The 24,489-nt window shown below is 37.4% G+C and overlaps 1 protein-coding gene across 2 annotated transcripts in view; it reads right to left on the bottom strand.

The window, feature by feature from the left end:
- Positions 1-24,489, bottom strand: part of LOC132284812 (CHD3-type chromatin-remodeling factor PICKLE) — a 68,123-nt gene that overhangs the window by 4,507 nt on the left and 39,127 nt on the right. For both annotated transcript variants that reach the window (XM_059786944.1, XM_059786943.1), the window contains exons 19-28: positions 22,907-23,016; positions 22,735-22,816; positions 18,841-19,044; positions 17,874-18,024; positions 17,677-17,782; positions 17,395-17,469; positions 16,854-16,915; positions 16,684-16,760; positions 3,115-3,245; positions 567-936 (exon numbers count right to left, since the gene is read on the bottom strand). In XM_059786944.1, coding sequence (XP_059642927.1) covers positions 567-936; positions 3,115-3,245; positions 16,684-16,760; positions 16,854-16,915; positions 17,395-17,469; positions 17,677-17,782; positions 17,874-18,024; positions 18,841-19,044; positions 22,735-22,816; positions 22,907-23,016 — 1,368 coding nt within the window. The remainder of the gene's footprint in view (positions 1-566; positions 937-3,114; positions 3,246-16,683; positions 16,761-16,853; positions 16,916-17,394; positions 17,470-17,676; positions 17,783-17,873; positions 18,025-18,840; positions 19,045-22,734; positions 22,817-22,906; positions 23,017-24,489) is intronic.

Below are 24,489 nucleotides of genomic sequence, written 5' to 3'. Positions count from 1 at the left end.
TAGAACCATCTTTACTTTTTGTAGTGATTTTAAGTCCAATTTCCAAATTGTCAAGAAAATGAATCTAATGGGGCTGCCAAAGCACTATAAGTCCAATATGATACATAAAAAGATGAGAAACTTTACTTTGCATTTTTTTACCATTTCAAGCCGATGAGTTAAATTAAACTTCTAAATATCCCAACATGACATATACTCAACAAAATTTATCTTAAAAGCACAAAATGAGAGGGAAAAAAATAGCCTAACATCTTTTGACTCGAGCTCTGCAGCAAAAAAGTAGAAAGCTAAGCAATAGATAAAAGTTGCTTCCACTTATCGAAGTACTCTCACAAGCCAAACCAAACAGTGCCAGAATGATCTCCGTGCTGCAGTCGAAAAGGATATCTCACAGTAACACCCAAAATCTACTTAACATTATAAGTAGCACAGTTGATGAGATCAGTAAGACCATGCAATAAGATATTTCAATACAAGCCGTATCAATAGGCAGCATATGCGGGTACTAAATCATGCAAATTCAATACCCAAAATATGCTGGTAAAAAAACATGTATACGAACTTACAAAGAATTCCTTCTGGTACTCTGCATTGAGAGCCTTCTCCAAAAGAAGCACCCTTTTCTTGATAAATTCAACCAGTCTTCTCTGCATCTCTCTAAAATGATATAATATAGAAGAATCCTGGTATAACTGGGCTCGGTTTACAGCATCAGTCGCCCCCTGGGCAATACCAGCGGCAAAATCACTCCCACCACCAGTAGGCCCCAACTGACTGCCAGGGGTTTCTGCATGAACGGTATTTGCACCATTTTGTGATTGAGAAGCTCCTGGGACAGGGAGATTTATGAAGGGGAGATTCAGCTCCTTACAAATGATCTCTTGGACCCTCAAATCTTTATCATCAACAATAGCTTGCCATCGTCCATAACCATGCCTGCATATCCAAATAAAGGAATCATAATTAAAAACATGTTGTCCAATTTAAGTAATTATAGTATAACTGATCCTTGAAATGTTGACACATGATAATATAGCAGTGTTAGTGTCAAACCTACCTCTCCTACATTATAGTTAATGAATTACAAGTTTATTGGACCTTCTAATGCAAAAACAAACATCATGGTGTTCGATATATAGGTTGGCTTAAAATTACTACAGGGTCAACACAGTAAACGTGCTCCATACCTCACATTATAATCCCTTTCTTTTTACCTACCATTGACATTCCCTTCTTCCTTGGGTATTCAAAAGTGTAGATAATGTGACAAGTTTTGAATTCGAGTAACTAGCTTTTTTGGATGTGAGGGATTAAGTAACCTTCTAATGCAAACACAAGCATCATGGTGTCCAAAAAATGGGTTGGCTTAAAGTCGCACTATAAATGTGATTATCCCTTTATTTTTACGTACCATTAGACATTCCATCTTCCTCGGGTATTCAAAAGTATAGATAATGCGACAAATTTTGAATTCGAGTACTTTTTTGGATGTGAGGAATTGCTTAATTGCTCGTTTCTTTCATTCCTAAATCGATCCATTAGTAGGTAAGGTAGGAGTCCATTGTAGATATCTTTTGAAAACGTGATGTCAATATTGCCGACATGCACAGCAAATAAATACCTATATATATTGTGTAATACTTGTCTTTCCTAAGCCTTCGTACTTATCTCAGAACCAGTTTTAAAATAGATTCAAGTTATTTTGAAACCATTTGCTGACCATTTCATTTGTATAAATAAGGCATGTAGATTTGAGAATATACATAACAGATCATAAAACATCCAGTTGAAGCTTGAGCTTGGAACTTCAGAAAACTATTCGTTCACAATAAATTAAATATTGAATCCAATGGGCATCTACAGATTGATGATGACAAACAGGTGATCTCTTGGTCATGTGGTACGCAGATGGCCGTAAGAAAGCTCAGCTGATAAGAGATTGAGGGTCCAGAACATTGACAGAAATTATGGGGCTAGGGATTTTAAAACAGAAAAGATAAAATTAAGAATTTAATAATTATATTGAAGTGAAGGCCAAAAATAAACCTACATGACATCAACCAATAGGGCTAGCCCCGTGCACGAGGATCCCGCCATTGTGGGGTCTGGGGAGAGTTAGCCGTACGCAGCCTTACCTCCTCATGCAGAGAGGTTATTTCCTGTTTGACCTTGTGACTTCCAGGTCACAATGGAGCAACCTCACTTGAGGAGGGGTCAGATTCTAGTGAACCAGTGCTACATGTGTAATAGGGAGGCGGGGTCAGTAAATCATCTCCTTCTTCATTACCTGGTAGCCTGTGATTGTTGGGATTTAATCCATGGATGTTTTAGGATTCAATGGGTTATGCCTCTTCTGTATGGTGTGCTCTAGAGGCTTGGAGAGGTTGTCCAGTGGGAGTTCGGGCTAGTGATGCTTGGAGAGCTGTTCCTCTGTCAGTGGTGGTCTTTGTGGAAGGAAAGGACTAGAAGATCCTTTGAGGGAGAGGAAAATCCTATTAGCGTGCTTAAATTCTCTATCCTTCACACTTCATTTTTTTGGATTCGGGGGAGAATTTGTAAATCTATAGGGGAAATAGTGCATTTTTTATTTTTATTTTTTAAGAGGGCCGTATTTGGCCTTTGTGTAGTTCTTGGGATGCGCTCCCCTTTTGAGGGCTGTCTACAATATTTTACTTGTCAAAAAAAAAAAAAAAAAAAAAAAAAGAAAAAGAAAAAGGCCCGCCCCTAGACATCAACCAATACAATTAGTTTAAAATGTGTTAAGAAGTACACTTAACAATCAAATGCCACTACACCTTCATTTATATTTATATATACACTGTTGAAGGCAATTTTATTTTTTTGCAACAGTTTATTTAAAAAAATAAGTTTAATGTCTCACAACAAAGCCAGTAAAAGTTGAATGTCAACTAAAACTTTAAAGAACTGATAAATAATAGCCAAGCTGCATATAAACGTTCCGTCCAAAAAAAATTCTAATGAAGGCATATTTAATACTACTTTTTTACCCTTCTACTTCAGAAGGATGCCTCTCTGCTGTTTTCCAATTTCACATCAATAGAATTCTTTCATGGGGAAAAAAAAAGGAAGGAAAAAGAAAGCAATAAAATATACTTTAACACAGCTCGCAGTAGTGATAGATCATGCTCCTCCTTCCAAAACCTTCCGCTTTTCAAACCGGGGAAGCGAGATACAATATCATCTGCAAAAAGGTGGGGCCCTGGCTTTTCTAATGAAACCTTCACCTATCATAATAAATAAAAAGAGAATGAATATTTTGAGAAATAATCAAAATCAAAAGTTATACGTTGATAAAGCCTAAAATGATGTACCAACTACATTTACTAGTTAAAAAGAAGATCACAAATTTACTTGCATTACGTAGTGCAAAGAAAAAGCAAAAACATTTAGAATTAACTCCTGGACACAGAATTAGCTAGTTAGTACAAATTTGTGTCAATTTTGATTCTACTCCAAGGGCATAAAAGAAATCCTTTGTATAGCATATCCACAGCCGTGTCAAACATGCTAAGATTCATAATTTTTGTATATCATAAAACAGTAGAAATAAAAAAAAGAAAAAGGAGAGAATTGTGTAAAGGCTTGAATGTGATGAATCACTCATCCACAACTCTAGTATTTATAGATAAAAGAGCACATGCTCATATTGCAAGAAAGGAAACTAAATCAAATCACAACGTATTCTATGGCATATTCTATAGCATAATCAAATCTCTGCTAATATGGTAAGTCATTCCATAAATCGTGATTATCATATATGCTAACATATGCATAATCAAATCTCTACTATTATGGTAAGTCATTCCACAAATTGTGGCTATCATATATGCTAACACTCCCCCTCAAGTTGGTGCGTGGATAACTGGAATGCCCAACTTGGACAATGCATTCTCAAACACAATATTGCCGACGCCCTTTGTAAGAATGTCTGCAAGCTGCTGAGAGCTTGTGACAAATGGAGTGCAAATTTGACAAGAGATGATCTTCTCTCGAATGAAGTGACGGTCTACCTCTATATGCTTAGTCCTGTCATGTTGAACGGGATTTGCTGCTATGCTAATTGCAAACTTGTCGCAGTAAAGAGAGAATGGAAGCAACACTGGAAGGCACAATCAAGGTTTTCAGTATATGAGCATCTTATCTGAGCTAGGACTAATTTGGAGGAATGTCAAGTTGCATTATCCAATGATCCAATGTGTGCAGAGAGAATCCATAGTGAAGAAGAGGCTAGGAGGAATTATGAACATGCTTTGTCTAATGAAGAGATCTTGGTTTCTCAAAAGGCTCGAATCAAATGGAAAAAGGACCTTGATAGAAGCTCAAAATTTTTTTATCAAAAAACCAAGGCTCACAGAGGTAACAATAATATTACAGGTCTTACACAAGCTGATGGAACATTAGTGCAGGATGATAATGGTATTAAAGATCTGTTGTTACAACATTACACTTCTCTGTTCTCTTCTAGAGGGCACGTTATTTCTCCTGATGCTGCCTTCATTAGAAGAACTCTTCTTGGGGAAGTTGCTGACAGCTTGGAAGCCAATATTTATAGGGATGAAATAAAAGCGTCAATTCACAGTATGGGATTGGATACAGCCCCGGGGCCTGATGGTTTTACTGTGAGGTTTTTTAGGGAGTACTGGGGCGTTGTTGGTGAAGATATTAATTCTGCTGTGTTGCATTTTTTTCAATGTTCAGTTATGGATAAAGGGATTAACAGCACCTTCATTACTCTTATTCCTAAGATAAAGGTAGCAAACAAGATTGGGGATTTTAGGCCTATTGCTCTTTGCAATGTCATCTATAAGATCATTACCAAATTGTTGGCTAATAGATTGAGTGTTGTTCTTGATCAAATTGTGGGTAAGGAACAAAATGCTTTTGTCAGCGGTAGGAAAATTCAGGATAATCTCATCATTGCTTCTGAATTATTGAGAGGCTTTGGAGCTAAGCATACTCCTCCTACTTTAGCTTGGAAGGTGGATCTTTGAAATGCTTATGACTCAGTTCAATGGGAGTTTCTGTTTAGTCTTCTACAGCTCTATAGCTTCGGAAATAAATGGATTGGTTGGGTTAAAGCAGCAGTGACAACTGTTCGATTTTCTATCATGGTGAATGGAAGTCCACATGGTTTCTTTCAACCTTCAAGAGGCCTTAGACAAGGTTGTCCACTTTCCCCTTTACTCTTCACTTTGGTCACTGAATATTTATCTTCCATGTTTGAATTTGAGTGTCTAAAGGGGAACTTAGTTGCTTCTCCTGCTGCTGTCAAGGCAAATTGTTTGGCCACTCACCAATTTTTTGTTGATGACTTACTTGTGGTTGTGAGAGCTAATATGGCTTCAGTGTTCACTTTGCGAAGGATGATGAAACATTGTGAAGAAGTCTCTGACCTGGCAGTTAATACAGAAAAATCAGAAGTATATTTTACAAGGTCTGTTAAGAGGAAGAATACTTTGCTGAGAATTTTGGGATGCAGGCAGGGGTCTCTCCCTTTTACTTATTTAGGCCTACCTATTTCTGACAGAGGAATTAGAAGGTTGGATTATAAACCTTTGATGGATAAGGTTGTTGTTGCAACTACAAGATGGGCTAGTATGAACCTTTCAATGGCAGGTCGCATTGAGTTATTAAGGGCTGTGGTTACTCCTATGGTTTTATACTGGTCTTCGGTTTACAGTATTTCTGCTGCTGTTATTAACTTAATTGAAAGAAGGGTCAGAAATTTTGCTTGGGGGCATAATGAGATCAACTTCAAGCTGCATAGCATGTGTTGGAAAAGAGTCACTTCTCCAAAAACAGAAGGAGGTTTTGGTTTAAGGCAAATTGGTGACATTGATAAAGCTGCAAAGTGTTCTTTAGCCTGGGACTTCCTTCTTTCGAAGGATAGGTTGTGGGTAGCATGGTTCAACAAACGCTATTTAACTAATGCTTCCTACTGGTCTGTTATTCCAAAGGTTAATCATTCATCCATTTGGAAGAGCATTGTATCAGTCAAAGATGCTCTTAAGGTGCGATGTTCTTATCGCATTGGCAATGGCGCTAAGATTAAAATTTTTATGGATCCATGCTGTGGGGGCCAATTTTTATCAGAGGTTTTCAGTTATAGAACCTTGAGACAGGTATCCTCTAATAAGCAGATTGACTTGAGCAGTTTCATCGTTCAAAATCAGTGGCAGTTCGATGATGTTCCATTTGTTGTTCAACAATTTTTCCAACAATTTAGGATTCATGGAGGTGAGGACCAGTTATTGTGGAACAATAAATCTTTTACTTTCAAAGCTGCTTGGGACTCTTGCAGGGATTCAAAACCTGAAGTTTCTTGGTTTGGAATGGGGGTAGACCTCGATGGTCTATGTATAGTGCTTTGATTATTCAAAATGCTGTCCTAACAGGTGCTAATTTGCAGCGTAGAGGAATCTCTTTAGCTTCCAGATGTGGCTTGTGTGGCTGCAATGAAGAACATGTTGATCACATGTTTGTGAAATGTGTGTATGCTAGGGAGGTCTGGTGTGGCTTGGCTGGTATATTTCATTGGAGTGTTCAAAAGCTGAACTCTGTTAGCTCCTTCGCTGCTGACCTGCAAACTCAATTTTACATTAAATCTTGCAGGAACAAAGTGCATAAGATGTTGTTTACAACTGCTATGTATTATTTATGGAATGAACGGAATGGTAGACTTCATACTGATGTTATTAGATCTCCTTCATTCCTAGTCAAATGCATTGTTTGGGATGCTCTTGATATTGCTGGAATTAGTCTTCAAGAATTTTTAAGTTCATAGGAGTTTAAGGTTGTTGCAGGTTTTGTCTGCTCTTCCCTAGATGTTCTTGTGTGTCTTAGTGAAGAAATGTCTTCACTATATTCTTGTACTATATTGTTTTATCTTATAAATTTTTTTCTTCATTTAGGGAAAAAAAAAAGATTTTCAGCCATAGCAACTCACATACACCAAAAGCCTTAGTCCTATACTCCGCCTTTGCACTAGATCGAGAGACAACATCCTAGTTCTTGCTGCGCTAAGTAACCAAGTTACCACCAATAGTGGTACAATAACGCAAAGTTGACCTCCTATCTAAAACTGATCCTGCATAATCAGTATCTGTCCAAGCCTCAACACGTAAGTGACCATGATTGGCAAACAAAATACCACGGCCTGGACACCCTTTTAAGTAGCGAAGGATCTGAATAGCTGCATCAAGGTGAGGGGTATGAAGAAAGTGCATGAATTAACTCACGACACTCACGGCATAAGCAATGTTAGGTCGAGTTATGGATAAATAGATGAGTTTCCCCACAAGTCGTTGATACTGACCAACATCTGACAACAACTCCCCTCAGAATCAGCCAATCGATGATTCTGCTCAATCGGAGAATCAGCAAGACGAGCGTCAAGTTGACCAGAAGCAGAAAGCAAGTCAAGAACATACTTGCGTTAAGAGATGAAAATGCCAGCCTTGAAGCGAGCCACCTCAATGCCCAAGAAGTACCGTAAGGGACCAAGATCCTTAATCTCAAACTGACGGCTAAAGCTTTTAACCTGAACAATTCCGGTAGTATCATCTCCGGTAAGAACAATATCATCGACATACACAATGAGAGCAACTGTTTTACCGCCTGAACGACGTAAAAACAAGGTATGATTAGCTGCACTTTGATGGAAACCAAACTTGAGCATGGCAGTGCCAAAGCGATCAGACCAAGCTTGAGGAGACTACTTGAGGCCATACAAAAAACGACGAAGACAACATACCATACCAGAATGAGCAGGAGAACGAAAGCTTAGAGGAGGAACCATGTACACCTCCTCCTGCAAATCACCATTGAGAAAGGCATTCTTGACATCTAACTGAAATAGAGGCCAAGATCGAATTACAGTAACGGAAAATAATACACGGATGGTATTCATCTTGGCAAATAGGGGCAAAAGTTTCCTGATAATCTATGCCATAAGTCTGAGCATAACCCTTGGCAACCAGTCGGGCCTTGTAACGAGCAACTGACCCATTTGGATTATGCTTAACTGTAAACATCTAACGACAACCCACAACCTTTTGTCCAATAGGAATCGGAACCATGTCCCAAGTCTGATTTTTCTTAAGTGCTTGTAGCTCTTTTATCATAGCATCACGTCATTGAGGTTGTGCTAGTGCATCTGCAACATTAAAAGGAAGAGGAGCCGAGGCAACAAAAACAAGAAAACTCCGACAAGAGGGTGAGAGAGCACAATCAGAAACAAAATTAGAAATAGGGTATGTACAAGAACATTTACCCTTTCGAAGAGCAATGGGGCGATCATCAAGCGAAACAATAGCTTGAGAAGGCGAAACTAGTGCCGAAGGAACAAGGCAGTCGATCGTGGGAGTAGAAGCTTGTACCTGTTGTCTTCGACAATAAACCTGTGGAAAAGGAACAATTCCCCCTACTAGAAGGGTATCACGAGGAGGAATCATAGAAGACGAAACAAGTAACGATAGAGGAGTTGAAGACGGAAAAAGGTGATCATCCATTATATTTAATGGGAACCATTCACTTTAAGAACTAACTGAACCACTATAGTATAGTGTATGCTCAAAGAAAGAAACATCCATAGATATAAACCGCCGACGACTGGGAGGATGGTAACACCTATAACCTTTTTGAGAGAGAGAATAGCCCAAAAACACACACTTCAAAGCCTTGGGGTCAAGCTTTGTACGAGTCTGCCCCAACTGCTGAACAAAGCACACACACCCGAAGACTCGCGGAGGAATCAAAAAAAGAGATGAAATGGGATGTAAGATTGAGAGTGGAGCTGCAAAGTTAAGAGCTCTAGAAGGAGTTCTATTAATGATGTAAATAGCAGTAAGAACTGCATCTCTCCAGAATGACTGGGAACATTCATGCCAATGCAGATTGCTCAGGCTAAGTCAAGGATGTGGTGATTCTTTCTCTCAGAACGGCCATTCTGTTGAGGAGTTTTAACATTAGCCGTCTGATGCTCAATCCCAAATTATGTACATAACCGTTGTACCTCCCCATAAGTGTACTCCGTACCCTATTAGCATATATAATAGCCATAATTTATGGAATGACTTACCATAATAGCAGAGATTTAATTATGCATATGTTAGCATATGTGATAGCCATGATTTATGGAATGACTTATCATATTAGCAGAGCTTTGATTATGCTATAGAATATGCCATAGAATATGCTGTGATTTGATTTAGATATGATTTAGTTTCCTTTCTTGTAATATGAGCATGTGTTCTTTTATCTATAAATACTAGAGCTGTGAATGAGTGATTCACATCATTCAAGCCTTTACACAATTCTCTCTTTTTTCTTCTTTTTATTTCTACTTGGGTATCAGAGCCAACACCTTTCCACACTTTTCAACAGCCATACTACTTGTGCAACAGCCACCTTAGGCTATTTGTGACATCATGTGATGTTGCCTATACAAGTTTTTCAGTGTTGCTATTTTGTGATCGAAAACAGGTATTTTTAAGTTTTACAATTTCTTTTTTACTCTTCTAGGGTTGGGTAAATTGGGATAGTTGGTCTTCAACACCTAGAAGGGCTTGGGTAAAAAAAAAAAAATTAGTCTACAAAGAGGTTCCGAATATTAAGGAGGAGGCTGTCGGGTTATATGTAACTGGGCAGTGCTCCTTAAAAAAAGTATGTATTTGGATTTTTCGGGAATGGTCTGAGGAGACTCTTTGATTTATTAACAGAATTTGTGGTGTTTTTGGAGTTTTTTATTGTCGTGTGACAGATTATGGTAGATTCAGGATCCTCGACTGTTAATTCTCTTGGCTCAAGTTCTATGGGTGGTGGTGCCATTTTTCCCACCAACTCTTCAAAAAATCCAGGACTTCAAATCACCACAGTGAAGTTGGATAGTTCCAACTATTTGATTTGGGCACAGTTTGCCAAGATGTTCATTGGTGGCAGAGGCAAGATTGGCTATCATATATGCTAACATAAACAGACCCCATAGAAATGATAGCCAATAACTAAAATTATTGGAGGCTATGCATAGCCTCCATATGTAGGTCCCAATTCTCCACTATTGTAAAATGAGGAAGTATGTTCGTTACATAGCCTAAACTTGGACCACATATTTGCAAACAATAAATTTTCAAGCTTAAAAAACAAATAAAAGTATTTTTTTGAGGTATATGTTTTGGTTGTAAATGTGATTGAATCATGACTAAGTAATTCAAAATCTTTGTAGAAAAATGATAGTACTAAAAGAAAGCAAATAAAAGACCCTCAAGCCTTAATGCCAAGAAACCAATATTCCCATCTAATAATTTGTAAGCGGAACATGTGAATAACATAGCAGTGAAGCTTGTAAACTCTTAAGCGTTCACATAAAGTTGCAATTTGCATTAACTAGGGTGCATCTGGAAATGTGATGCCATTTTATCATTTTGCGTTTACAAATTTAGAGAATTTATGGATATAGAGAGAGACAAGGTGAACGTATAGCGAGAAACGTGATATTATTAAAGATAATTTGCTGATAAGGTTAGGGGAAATGAGATTATCGATAGGCTAACCTAGGAAGCTTGACAGAGCACTTATCACTCACCAATGAAATTCTGTTTTCCCCTCTCTGCTTGTTCCTTTCTCCCACAAGGAATTTCCAACCACAGCTCTATTATTGTCAATTTGGGCAATCCTAACCCAAGAAGAGCCACTCCTTCAGGCTCTTCAATGCTTGGAGACTTGGAGTGCTCATCTGATGATGAAGCAACTCTTGATCGAGGAAGATCTTGGGAACTATGTTGGACCAGCTCAACCTTTGATGATTTTTTCAAATGTGTAGTTGAAGAAGGTGAGACACTGAAGGAAAATTCAAGTTTCTCGCCTCAAGAATTTGGAAAAAAGGAGGAACAAGAAGACGAAATTTCTTTAGTGAATAATGGTGTTGATTTGCATGGAGATACAAAAAAATCAAGTGATGCAACTGAATCGAACATCACAATAACTGAAGTTCTATAGGCCTACAATGAAGCTGATATTGAAGAGGACAAAAACGCAAGTAATGCAAAAGAGGAGGAATCAGAAGACACGATCAGAAACTTATCTAAAGTTGAAGAAATTGTCATTGTTCAACCTGCAACTCATGAATTAGTGAGTACAAATAACAAATCTGATTCAGCAAAATCTTGTCAGGGTGGGCAAGCTGAAGATAAAAATATTGAACTTCCAGCTCTACGCGGTGCAGTAAGCATTATAGCAGATTTAAGTTTCCTGAATATTTTGGCCAGAACTGAAGCGTCTTCATTCATGGATTTGATAAATAACGGATTTCATATGCATGACCTGATTTGAGATAGGTTCTTGGCGCGACATATAGCTAGGAGTTGTTCCAATTCAAAAATCACATTAAATCTCTGTTTCAAGATTTGTGTTCAAGCAAGTTTTGGAAATCTTCTAAATTTAAAGAAAGAGCTCTGAAAGTTCGTTCAAAGGTATTCCTTGTCTGCAACAAAAGCTTAATGTGCTTTGTTCTCTTCAATAGAGTAAGGAAAAGAAGAAAGAAATGATGGAAGGCTTTAATTGGGTTCTTCACTGATCGTGGTAAATTGTTTCAAACTCGAGGGCGAGTTTTCTTCGAGGAGGAGGGTTTGATGCAAATCAATAATGGCGCTTTAATCAGGATTGAGGCAGTCAATGGTGCCTTGAAAAGTGTTTAGTCAATGTCTATTAAATAGTAATTAAGGTGTGGAAATCTGAATATGTCCTGGGAATAAAAATTGTTATCAATGCTCTGTGGGTAGTCCAAAAGTCAGTCTCGAGAATTGGAGTCATTAATAGTCTAATTATAAAAAGAACAGACCTCTACATCTGTTGTATTTTATTCTTAATCAATATCAATTTGAGTTATTTTTAGAGTATAAACAGTTCTTCAGGGTTTTCCCAGATTTCCCTTTAGATATCTAGGCTCCAGCGGTGATTGGAGTATTTCTAGTCTTTCTTACTACAGTAAGACTTCTGTTCACTGTTCATTCTGTTTGCTTCATCATCCCCAGTACATCGCCTCAGTTGAGAAAGTCTGGAGAACTTTCGTCAAAGGAACCTCCATGTATCAAGTTTCCCAAAAACTGAAATTGCTTAAACATGAACTGAGAGACAAATGCAGAAGGGAATTCTCTGATCTGTCAAGCAAAGTGAATGCCGCTAAGCAAGACCATGGTAAATGTCAGTTTGATCTTGACAAGGATCCTTCCAACCCTACACTTAGACTGAAGGAAAGAAACTTAGCTCCTACAGTCAGTCGATTAATGCTGAGGAGAGCAGTAGACTGAAGGAAAGAAACTTAGCTCCTACAGTCAGTCGGTTAATGCTGAGGAGAGCAGTCTTAGACAGAAATAAAGGATCAATTGGCTCAACCTTAGTGATAAAAACAACTACTCCTACAAATTCATCAAGTTCATAATTAACAGGAAAAAGATCACTTCTCTCACTGACAGACAAGGTACTCTAATCAACGACCCTGCTGCTATCCGACATGAGGTTATTGATCAATTTCAGAATTTATCAGGTAGATTTCCTCCTGCTTAGCCAGGCATAGCTGCCCTCTCACCTTTCATTTCCAAGCCTATCCCTTCCCACTTTCACCATTCACCCACTAGCATCCCAACGGACATTGAAATCATCCAATGGTATGAATTCTTTCAATCAAGATAAGGCACCAGGGCATGATGGGTTCATAGGCATTTCTTTCATAAATCAAGGTATACTGGGTCATTCCATCATTAAAGCCATTAGAGAGAGTTCTTTCTCAATGGCAAGCTACTTAAAGAGATCAATTCCTCCTACATTTCTCGTCCCCAAGTGTCAAAATCCCACCTCTTAATGATTACAGACCAATTTCCTGCTGCAATCTCATTTTTAAGTGTATCACCAAATTGATTGTCATGAAAATTTAGCCTGTTTTGCCTCACATTATTGACCCTACTCAAACAGCATTTGTTCAGGGTAGGAAAATCAGTGATGTATTTTGCTTACCGATGAGCTTCTGCATGGTTACCACAAGCATGCTTTCTCTCCTAGGAGTGCTTTGAAAGTTGACATTAAGAAGGCATTTGACATAGTTGGGTGGGACTTTATCATTGACACTCTTGATGTCAGAGGCTTATTTGTTATTGCTTATACAATGTAGGGTGCTCATGTGTAATTTTTGAAACTTCTTAGTATAAATAGAATGTGGTGGAAGGATGAAATTACTTTTTCATTCTCTCTCCCTTTCCCTATCACTCTCTCCTTTTCTCTCCTTTTTCTTCTCTTCATCTTCTTGTACTTTACTCTTGTTTTGATTATCTATAAAAGTCAACATGGTATCAGAGCATGGTTTGTAAAGCTCTAAGGTGTGTAGTTGAAACCCTAGAGCAAGTTTGTGTAAACCCTAGTGGGTGTGAAAGATTTTGAAGAGATTCCAAGATGGGATTTGTCTGACCTATTTTTGATTGATTGCAGTCTCGATCAGTGTTTTTTCGTGTTCGTGTGGTTCTGCAACAACTTTTTTTTCTTCGTCGCTCACGATTCTGGTATGGTCTACTTTGTTACTTTCTAGGGTTTGTGTGGAGACTATGTGGCCATTTTTTATGCATCTCAGAAGATGGTAATCTCTCTAGTTGATGTTAGTATGCTAGAGAGGTGGTTCTCTACACATTTTGTTGATGTTCTGTTTCTAAGGAGTGTATATCCAAAAATTGTTTGATAAAATGTCTAGCTCAGAGGTGACTTCAAAAGGACCTGGAACTTCTTCTAGTGAGACTCCAATGGGAGGTAGTAGTGATCACCATCCAGGCATTTGTATTATGACTGTTACGCTGGATGAGACGAACTATATGGAATGGGTTCAATCTACTCGTATGCATATCATTAGTCGTAGGATGATCGACCATGCGGAAGGGATTGTCACATATCCCTCCAAGAGCAATCCTAAATTCAAAAAGTGGAGTGCAAATAATGCACTAGTTATGACAAGGTTGTTGCAGTCAATGCAGCCACAAATCAACAAGGGGTTTTTGCTTATGAAAACAACTAAATAGCTATGGGATGTTGTGAAAGAGACGTATTCCTCGGTAATTTTGCAACATTGTATGATCTCCAATAAGAGATTTCAAGATTCAAGCAGGAAGACTAAACTCTTGCTACATATTACCAGACTCTACGCGGTAAATGGGAAGAGTTAGATCAATACCAAGACTACATACCTGTGTGTGCAGCAGATATTAAAGCATTTCAAGCTATGGTAGAAAGGAATCGAATCTTTTGAGTTCTTGAGTGGCCTGCATCCGAAATACGAGCATGCCAGGGTACAAGTGTTAGGCAGGTATCCGGCCCCTAGTTCTGTTAGAAATGTAGTTTCGTATATTCAGGCTGAGGAGAGTAGAATGAAGGCTATGTCTGCATCTATATACACCCATCCATCCTCCTCGCAGGAAAAACCTGACTGTATAGCAAAGCCATGAACTCAACCAAATCCTCCAAGCTCCCAATCATGTAAGAGCCTCACAAACTGCATGTCCCAGACTCCCAACTCAACCTCCCGTCGTCAAGATGCTATAAGGAGCAACCAGAGTATGCCTATCCCTCACAATCCCAGTTAATCTCGGAAGGACTCTCTCACCAAGGATCCTCCTAGATGCTAACGAGGCGCCTGTTTCTCACCTTAAAGCAAATATTCTTGGAGAATTCAACACACCCCTAACGGATGTTCTTCCACAAGCCTAGACCAGCCGGAGATCTCACCATCAAAGAACACCAACCCAACCACCTCTCCATATCTATAGTAGATGCCTCTCCTCCATAGCCTATGCCTCTCTACCCAAAATCTCCATATCTGTACGCTTTATTGAAAACGGAAAAAATGAATCGAATTTCCTTTTAAAGTTGTTGAAGGTGGTGAAGATGATGTAAAAACTTGTAAGGGAAAATTTCAGAATGACCGCTCCAGCGCACACTCATCTCTGAGGGTCAATAGCTAAGCAATGTAAGAAATGCCTAAAACTTCTAAGGGGATGAAAACTTCGCATATCAACTACACTAAACTTCAAATTTAAGTATCAATCTCCAAAAAAAAGATGTTGGACCCCCCTACAACTTGGTATCGGCTATGACTTGGCAGATTGAGATAGTTTGAGAAGAAAATTAATATGTATGAAAAAGAAGTAAGCAAAAGATAGATTTTTTTTACCTTTTCCTTTTAATTAGAAAGCACACTCTAGTTATGCAATACCAAATGCAATTTATAAAATAGCTAACTGAATATTGTGATATATCTAAAATATGTACTATAACTTCATTAAAAAATTAAAATACTTCACAACAAACAAAATTTAAAATTTAAATAAATAAAATAAATAAATAAATAAATAAATAAATAAAATGATCAACTGCAGAATTCAAGAATCGATTATAACTTTTAATTACCAAACAAAAGGAAAAAAAACTACTCATGACGTTCCCTTCACCATGAGAAGTATCTCACAATTAACTACTCAAATTAACTTGCATATTATCTTACAAATAGAGAGAGCAACTGAAAAGCTATGTTATACGGACTCGGGTACGTGTGTCAGGTAGAAGTATGTATCCATGCGTCCGATGTGTGAAATCTCCAAACAGATGGACACTACTAAATATTCATTTTATTTTATTTTCTTGAGCAAAGTAATGCTTTTATGTATCATAGTGCTCAATATAAGCAATTGACACATTTTAAATAATAATATAATAAAATTGAATGGCTGGACATGTTTTTAAGTACATGTCCAACCAAAAGTGTCTGCCGCGTGTACTTCACTACTTTTAAAGAGTCCATGTAACATAGCTGAGAAGTATAAATACCATTTCTATTAAAGAAGTAAAAGGACAATATATAAATTCTAATTTTTTGTACTTGGGACTAACAGAATCTTATTATTATTTTCTTTGTTCATCCGTGCTTGCCAGATGGACATGACTTAGATCACGTAACATCAATCACAGTTTATAGATGATTACTTTATTTGGACTATAGATCATAAATACAAGACAAAAATACACAACATGAAGCCTAATCTTGAAATACCACTTTGTGGCAATCATACGAAGGAACACCTCGATTCAAGGCAAATTCCTGGAATCCCCACATCCAAGAACATGAGAGAGAGAGAGAGAGAGAGTATGGACAAACAATTCATTCTCAAAGGTTCATCTATTTCAGATATTCTGAAATCTGTATTTGAGAAACATTTTTAAAAAAAAAAGTCCCTTAATAGACATCGAAAGGGCATACAAGTTACAACCAGCAACAGGTAATATAATTCTTTGGGAGTCATTTCAAATTGATTGTTGACTTCGGAAAAAAAAAAAAAAAAATTGTTGGCAACCGTGTTGAATGTAAAGTCTTGCATTTTTCATGCAATAATAAAAAAAAGCCGACAAGTCTCATAAATTCAAAAATGCCACCTCAGTCTTTTGACATAGTTTGTACTTTATTTGTAAACCACTATGCCTAAGCCTTGTGCCATGCGACAATATTATTCCTTGAGATTACTTTCAAGTTAATGAACATTAAAAAACTCAAAGGGACATAAGAAATAAGTTTTTATATTAAAATAATCTAAAAAATAATTAAGCATATAGATCTTTTTAATAGCAAATAAAACTTACCTTGTCCCTTATCAAAAGTAAGACTGCAATCCTAACAAGTACATCATGTATTCTTAGTCCTTCCTTCGGAACACCGTCTGCAGGCAGACCCAAAAAAAAAGAGAAAAAATTAAAGAAAAGAGAGAGATAAGAAACTAGAAGTAAGAAAACTAATGACTATTAATGATCACCTGAAAAGGTTGGTGAGTCAGTGATATCTTCAGCAATGTGAGTTAAAAAAAGAGTTCCATAACTGGAAACAAAGAATCATCATGTATCAGTGTAGCATATGGCTATACAGTCGCAAACAAAAACAAACCAAAAATCTTTCTTCAAAAACTAATTTCAGCCAGTAAGCACAGGAAGAACAAAATTCTTGTCACGTTCAGGACTAACAATCCAAATATATATTTTCTCTCTCAAGTCATTTGGCATGAAGATCTTTTAATGTTAAGGATCACCAATTTAAGCAATGATACAAGTTCAGACAAGCGTAAAAATCTAAACTCAAATATATAGGCAGCTACTTGTACAGCTACTACTACTACAACAACCAACCCTTTTCCCAATCACTTGGGCTCGGCTACATGAATCCTATGTTTCCATTTCGTTCTATTTAAGGACATAGCCCCAGTCAATCCACATCCCACCATTATTTTTAGAAACATTGTCATTTCCACGATTTTCTAGTTCAGTAAATTTCAGATATGTAGTAAAGAATATATTGCATACTCTTTAATTTCTTCAAACGTCTTCTGCTTCAAGCGTGGCGTAAACTCTGACCAGTCAAAGTCCCCAACTCCAAATCTGTAACACAACATTGACTATTACAAACTTATAGACATAGTCTAATCGTATAAAAGCACCAAAATATCATGTCAAATGGTCCTTATACTTGCAATATATATAAGACAATTCTACAAGCAGATATGTGCACACAAACATGTATATAAGAGAGTGGAATTCGACCAAAATACAGCTAGAGGATAAACGAGTAAACTTGCAAAACTAAACCTCATCAAAATTTGGACAAATGCAGCCCTTTGATTTTGATTGAACCCCAATACTCTGAATGATCTCCCTTCACCTTCCATCAAAGGAAGTGGTTCTGTACCATCCACTGTAGAAGATTGGAACATGGTGTCATGATCAAATGGGCAACAAAGTATTCTACATAACTTTATAAGATGATAATATCAGCAAAACTATACCACGGGCTTTCTTTTTGTAAGGTTTTCTTGAAATTGGAGTTCCAGCTGGAGCTGTCTCGCCATCAGTCAATTCAGCTTCATAGTTATCATCTTCACCATCGGAGCTTACATCCTCCAAACCCGCAAGGTCATCTTCTTCAACGGAGACCATCTGAATAGTTCCAAGAGAACATGACAGGTTATAAGATGGACTGCAATCTGGAGGGTACTAACAATAAGATAGACTGTGATTCAGGTTTTCCCTCTTCCCACTTGCAAAGTGAGTGAAGTTTGACACACACCTTGCATTAAAAGGAATTAGAAAAGCAATCCACACGGAAATACATATGTCATAGATTGCCATTAGTATTTCAAGCAAGTAAATCCCAATTCTGAAGTGAACGAAGCTTAGAAACTTTATTTCCAAAGGAGCATGATTTAAGTTAGCAATCCAAATGATGAAACTTGAGGAACAGCATAAGAATGAAAAAACTGAAAGAGACACAACAAGGACTAATAAAACCTTCGAACGAAGCAATAACATTATTCAAATTCAATATTTTCATAGAACATGTTACAACAACGCGCCGAACCCAAGAAATATGATAGCAAAATAAGCACACCACACAAAGAACACAGTTCGACAAAGCCTACATCCACGGATGATATCCGACGAAAGAATTCCCCATGCGAAAATCTGGAGATTACAAGTTTCAGCCCCAAACCCTAGCTCTCGCTCTCTTTTCTGCGATTTTCAGTCTCTCAATGATCTCACTCCAAATTCTAAGCGCCCTTATATATTGGGCTACAAGATGACCCGCAATAGAAAGCTCAATCAACAGGTCATCGGGTCATAAACGGATCACAACACGACCCGACACCATATTTAGGCCACAACATCACAAAACATATAACCCTATCAAGCAAAAATAGCAATCAAAGCAAATTAAATTGACCACAGTGACTTTGTACAATAATGCTAACATACCTGTTTACGACTTCTCTTTCCCTTGCCCATGGCATTAAACTCTTCAATTTTATGCACTTCGTATCTGTCTCCTAACAAATCTTCCCAATAACTACCTCTTTCTGTATTGTTTGTCGTAGTTTTATTCTCTGTGGGTGCATTTTGTAATTCCTCTGCTGCTCGGGCTCCTGCTTCTACTTCCTCAATGTATTCAAAATTTGCTACCTATGCACATGCAGAACTTAGATTCTTTAAAACTAAAAAGCCAAACAATTAAGAAAGAGAGCAGAATATACCAACCCAAATAACAAAATGCAACAGTAAATGCAAAGATTAATTTTTTAAATCTTTTAGATAACATTCTGAATGAGGTTCAAAGCACCAACAATAAACAGTGAAAACCACTACAAATGCAAACCAAGAAGACAACTATCAAATGTAGGTTCAGAGAAGTTACGTCACATTAATAAATTAGGAAGGTAAACAACAGAACGATCCACCCGGTCCCTTTGACCCGAACCTCACCCCATGAAGAAAGGGGAGCAGAATTTGGAATCAGGCAGACATGAAAGGGGAGAGAACAAGAAGCTATGGCTTTGACAAGCAGCAAGCACAACCAACTAATAATCAAAAGGGCTTACTAGAAAAGCTAATAGGGCTAACAAACGATGGATGTCTTCCATGTTTGAAAGCGAATGAAAGGGAGACCAAACCCGCTAAAGTTGTGTTGTAGGGTTACAAACTTACGATGAGCTGGCCTATGGGAGACTAAGTTGACAATAGAGCTCACAATGTTTCCAGCCATAGGTATATCTGCTTATCTAGCATTAAAACACTCCACTTCGTGCTTGTCCAACTTCCCAAGATGTGTGAGATAATAGGTTTTTTAAGTGTGGGAGTTTAGCAGGTTCAACATTTAATGCAAAAAAGTAACTTCGGAAAAAGGATAACTTTTGAATGGTAATGTATTTGCTGATGTTGGGTATTCCAAAGAGAAGTTTGAGGTTAAATCGTTTACAATTCTTATTGTTACCACAAGGTTTCCTTTCCTTTGAAGGATATTTGGAGCACTAATTCACCTTTTCCAGGATTACATTTGCCAAGTGTCCAGTGGCGCAAAGTAAGATCAAGCAATTGACAACATAAAAAGAATAGTGTAGAGCAATCAATTGGTGTATATGCTAAGCATACGTGCACATAAAACCAGTTGGCTAAGAACAAACCGGACCAGTCTGTTCGATCCTTTTTTTCATGGTTTGGTCCGGTCCTGGTTCCAAAAACATGAAACCATTTATAAATGGTTTGATTCTGGTTTGGGGTCCTACACGACCAAACCGAACCGAACCTTTATATTATATAATATATATATATATATATATATATATATATATAACAGAATAATGAGACTAGCCTTTCAGACATTTAATTATATATTACAATATATATAATAGAGTATCATCGATAACATATGCAATATATTTCATAACATCTTTCAAAATTTAGTTTGTGGATATTTCAAATTTCGTACTGTAAAGGGCAGAATAAAGACAGAAGAAGAAAAGCAAGAGAAAGAAGGCAAGAAAAAGCACGAACATAAATAGGAGAAGGAACCATCCATATGCATCCCTTGAAGATTCATGGTGCTTGGTCAACTGTTGGTGATTGGAATGCCATAAGGAAGTAGTATCTGTTTAATTGCCCCGGGTAAGTGAGACACTTAGACAGCAATTCAAACCCTTCGAATTCACTAGTTCAGATAAAATCTATAGGATTGATTGGTCTGAATTATGGGGCTTGCGTTTGTAATTGGACTGAACCATAAAAAGGCCAGAAACGTCGAACCAAAATGTTCCCTTACGGTTCGGTTGGTTGTGGTTCCATTGGTTTCACTGTCTGATTCGGTTCCAATTTTTACTAGAACCGTTAGGACCAGTTAGGCTTCAAAATACTCCTAAACCAGTCCAATTCTAGCTGTGTGCATTCCTAGTGCTAAGAGGTAAAGATACTGTTGACAAATTCTCATTCATTGCAAAAGAGGTATCATCTGTGACGCTGTAGTTGTTCAGGATAGCTGGGTGTTTCCTGGATTAGTGGCTAACCCAAGCAAGGTCCTACTTTAATTTATCTGGTCCATCTTGAGGTAGATAAATTGGCACCCTTTCGGGGCAGTGGTGAAGCCAATTCATAACTTAAAGGGCAATTTTGTTTAGTTTATCATATAGTCAAGATTGATACACTTTATTATCTTCGTACACAGCATTTACATTGATACAATTCCAACCGTGTCATTTTTAGTGCCTTGTCTTTATAAAGAATTCTCAAGCCTGACTGTGATAAAACTTTTGGCAGGACAATATGAATGTGAATATACTCCCTCCGTCCCAAAATAGATGTGCACTTGAGGGAGTAATACATAAATACTAAGGTATTCCCTTAAACCATGCATTAATTTTGTTTTCAGATGTTTCATAAAATAGATAAGGGGAATCAAATCAGCAACTGGAAGCAAAGAGAACAGGGAACGGTTCCATGTTCCCATGGACCAAAGAGTTAGTCCAAGATATCAAGCTTACATTAGAACTTGGAATATACAACCAGTTACAGGTAAAATGGAGTTGGAAGACATTATGATTAGAAAACGAGTTAATACTTGGGGCTCACAAGAGACTAAGTGGAGAGGAGAGAAAGCAAGGGAAATTGAAAATAAAAATATAAATTCCATTACACAAGCAAACATAGACATTAAAATGGAATAGAGATAAATGTTAATAAGAATTCAAATTACAAATATTATCGTTCGTATTTGAAAAAGAGATAGAACAATATCAGTAACCTGTGAATAAAAACAATTAATATAATTTATCCTTATGCTCCCCACGTAGGACTAAAACAACATATCAAATGACAATCTGAAGAGAATGAGGATGAATTACTTAAAAGAATACTAAAAGGAGAAAAAAAATTATTTGTGGAGATTTAATGGGTTATATAGGACAAGATCATGGAGAGTAAGAGATGGTGCATGGTGGACATGACTTAGAGAAATGAGGATGACCAGACATCATAAAAATGAGAATGAAGTGTCACGAAATCTGGACATGTTTTAGGACTAGATGGCATTCTTGTAGAGGCTTAAAAGTGTATTACACTTTTAACCCCGAGGGGTTGGCTCCAGTGCTGAAGCCTTGGGACTAAGTGCCTCAGGAAGCATTAAGTCTCTGGTTCGAATCCTCTCGAGTACAATCAATTCTTTAGGGGTCACAACCGCGGACATAGTCCGAGCTTTACCCGATTCGTGTGGAGGGGTCGTTTTGCACAGGTCCCGTGGATTAGTCGGGGCAAAGCCCCAGACACCCCGGTTATCGACATTTATTGGCTAACAAAATTATTCAATAACATAATAATAATTAAGAAAATGATTGATGAATGCCATATAAGTATTTCAATATACATATACATGTACAAAGGGAAATTCAAAGTTGTGCAATATTATCAAAGTATAAAATTAATGAGTCCTGTCAATAAATTTTGCGAGAGAGTTATTGAACAATGCCTAAGGTGTGCAAATATAATTTCGGACAATCGGTTTATGCCCGAGGGAAAAATAAAATAAAATAAAATTAGACTCCAATTTGGTTTCATTGATTTGGAGAACGCTTATGGCAGTGTTCTTACAGATCTAATATGGTGGATCAAAGAAGTTACAAATAGAAGTTGCAAGTGAATTCCAATCTACTGTAACTCTACATCAAGGATACAATATATGAGGTGGTTTATGATGATACAAGTGACGTAAAGAAATAAATATCTTACAACCATAAAATGACATCAAGTATCAGCTCACAGGCGTGATGAAAACAGCAATTCACATCTGTACCATTATATAAACAAATATAAAAGAGGAAAAAACAAAACCTTAAAGGCCTTCAAAAATCCATCTTCCTCTTCATCATCTAAAGTAGTCTCTTCATCTCCAACTTGGTCACGGTTAAGTAACCTAACAAAAGAAAACCCATTAAATCTTTAAAAGTAAAAAAAAGTACTTAAATACCAAAAACAATGGATGTTAGAGCAGAGTCCAAGTTACCTATCAATCGCAGCATCATCATAATGAATTTGCCGGGATTTTCCTGCTTCATCATTCTCATCAGCAAACAGCTCCTTTGAGCCATACCTTATGATATCATCCAATTCTTCCTAAACAAACAAAAATTATCTTAGAAGCTTCATCAACCTATGAAGGGAACTCTCAAGAGTTGGGGAATTAGTTTCTTTCTTGCAACACAGTTTACAAGTGCACAGGACGGAATTAATCTTTTATGCATTACAAGGAGTCAAGGACAGGAAAGGCAATGCCCGGAGCAAGTTTCCAAACCAATAAGCAAAAGACAGGCACCACTCCTCCTCCCCCCTCCCTCTTCCCCTCACCCCCCACACACCCCCACAAAATCCCCCAAAATAATAATAAAGAAAAAATCAACCTAAATAAGAAAGAGAAATGCATCTACATAACTCATATGATGCTGATGCAGTGCAAAAGGAAGAGGACTTTCTTCAAACAATTGAACATCCTAAGAAGACTAGACTGAGATTGCATTAATAGGGGAAGCATTGTTTATTGGTTTTAAGTCGTTTAGTTAAGTGGTAAATCTGTCTTAATTTCCTGTTTAATGTTTGCCTTAAGCTCTGTTCTCCCTTCTTACAGATTTTCTTTTTTCTTTCTTGCAATAGTTGGTATTAGAGCAAGTTCTGGTCCAATGGATTTGTGTTGGATTATTCTCTTTTTTAGGTTTTGCAACATGCCACCAAGGAGAAGGAACCCACCTCACAGACCAGCTGTTCAGCCCTGTCAGGACACAACAGTTGATCAATAACAAGTGCTTGTTGTGATAGAATATCTAAGAAGGTAGATTGAAGCTTTAACCCAACGCGTTGCGCAAACCATAGCCCCTTCTCAAGATGGCATCAAATCTGAGGACAATCTGGAAGAGTAGATTGTTAATCCTTTTTGCAGATTCCCAGCACCCAGAGCAGCATCTATTCCATTTGAAGAAAGGCATTGGGATGGTCGCTTTAAGGTGGAAATTTCTGAATTTGCAGGATATCTTGGTGGAGAATCAGAACAACCACAAGAAGAGAAATGATAATGATGACAAGTCCGATGAGAACATTTTCGTCAATTGTGAGGAGTCATGGTTGGAAAGGTTTTATCATGATTCAGAAATGATTCAAAAAATGATGAATCATGGTTATTAATAACAATGACTACTATAGAACCATTCATTGAGTAGAGTAAGCCTCCAATTTTTTATGAAGAACCACGTATTGAATCATATGAATCAAAAATGTCTGTGGATTGGGATCTTACAAAAGAAGAATCTCAAAATAAAAGAAGCTATAAGAATGTAATGTTAATGATAGCAATGGGGAAACATGAAGTTCTTAACCTTTTACCAACGGGAGTTTTGCAAGACTACAAGTCTTGACTATTGGTTGGTGTTTGAAGATTCAAGCACCAAAACAAGTTTACGTGGCTTGGAAAATGTAGTGGATCATGAGGCTTTTATATCCAGGGAGGTGAAAAATAATAAATTTCATTTTTATAAACTGATTTGAAGTGAATTTGATGCAGTCAGTTGTCTCTCATTAATGCAGTCTGTTGTGTCAATA

This window comes from Cornus florida, unplaced genomic scaffold (assembly GCF_030987335.1).
Source record: "Cornus florida cultivar Cherokee Brave unplaced genomic scaffold, ASM3098733v1 CherokeeBrave_3.0.0_Hap2_Chr11, whole genome shotgun sequence".
NCBI classification, from domain to species: domain Eukaryota; kingdom Viridiplantae; phylum Streptophyta; class Magnoliopsida; order Cornales; family Cornaceae; genus Cornus; species Cornus florida.
This window is presented reverse-complemented; position numbering and strand designations above follow the sequence as displayed.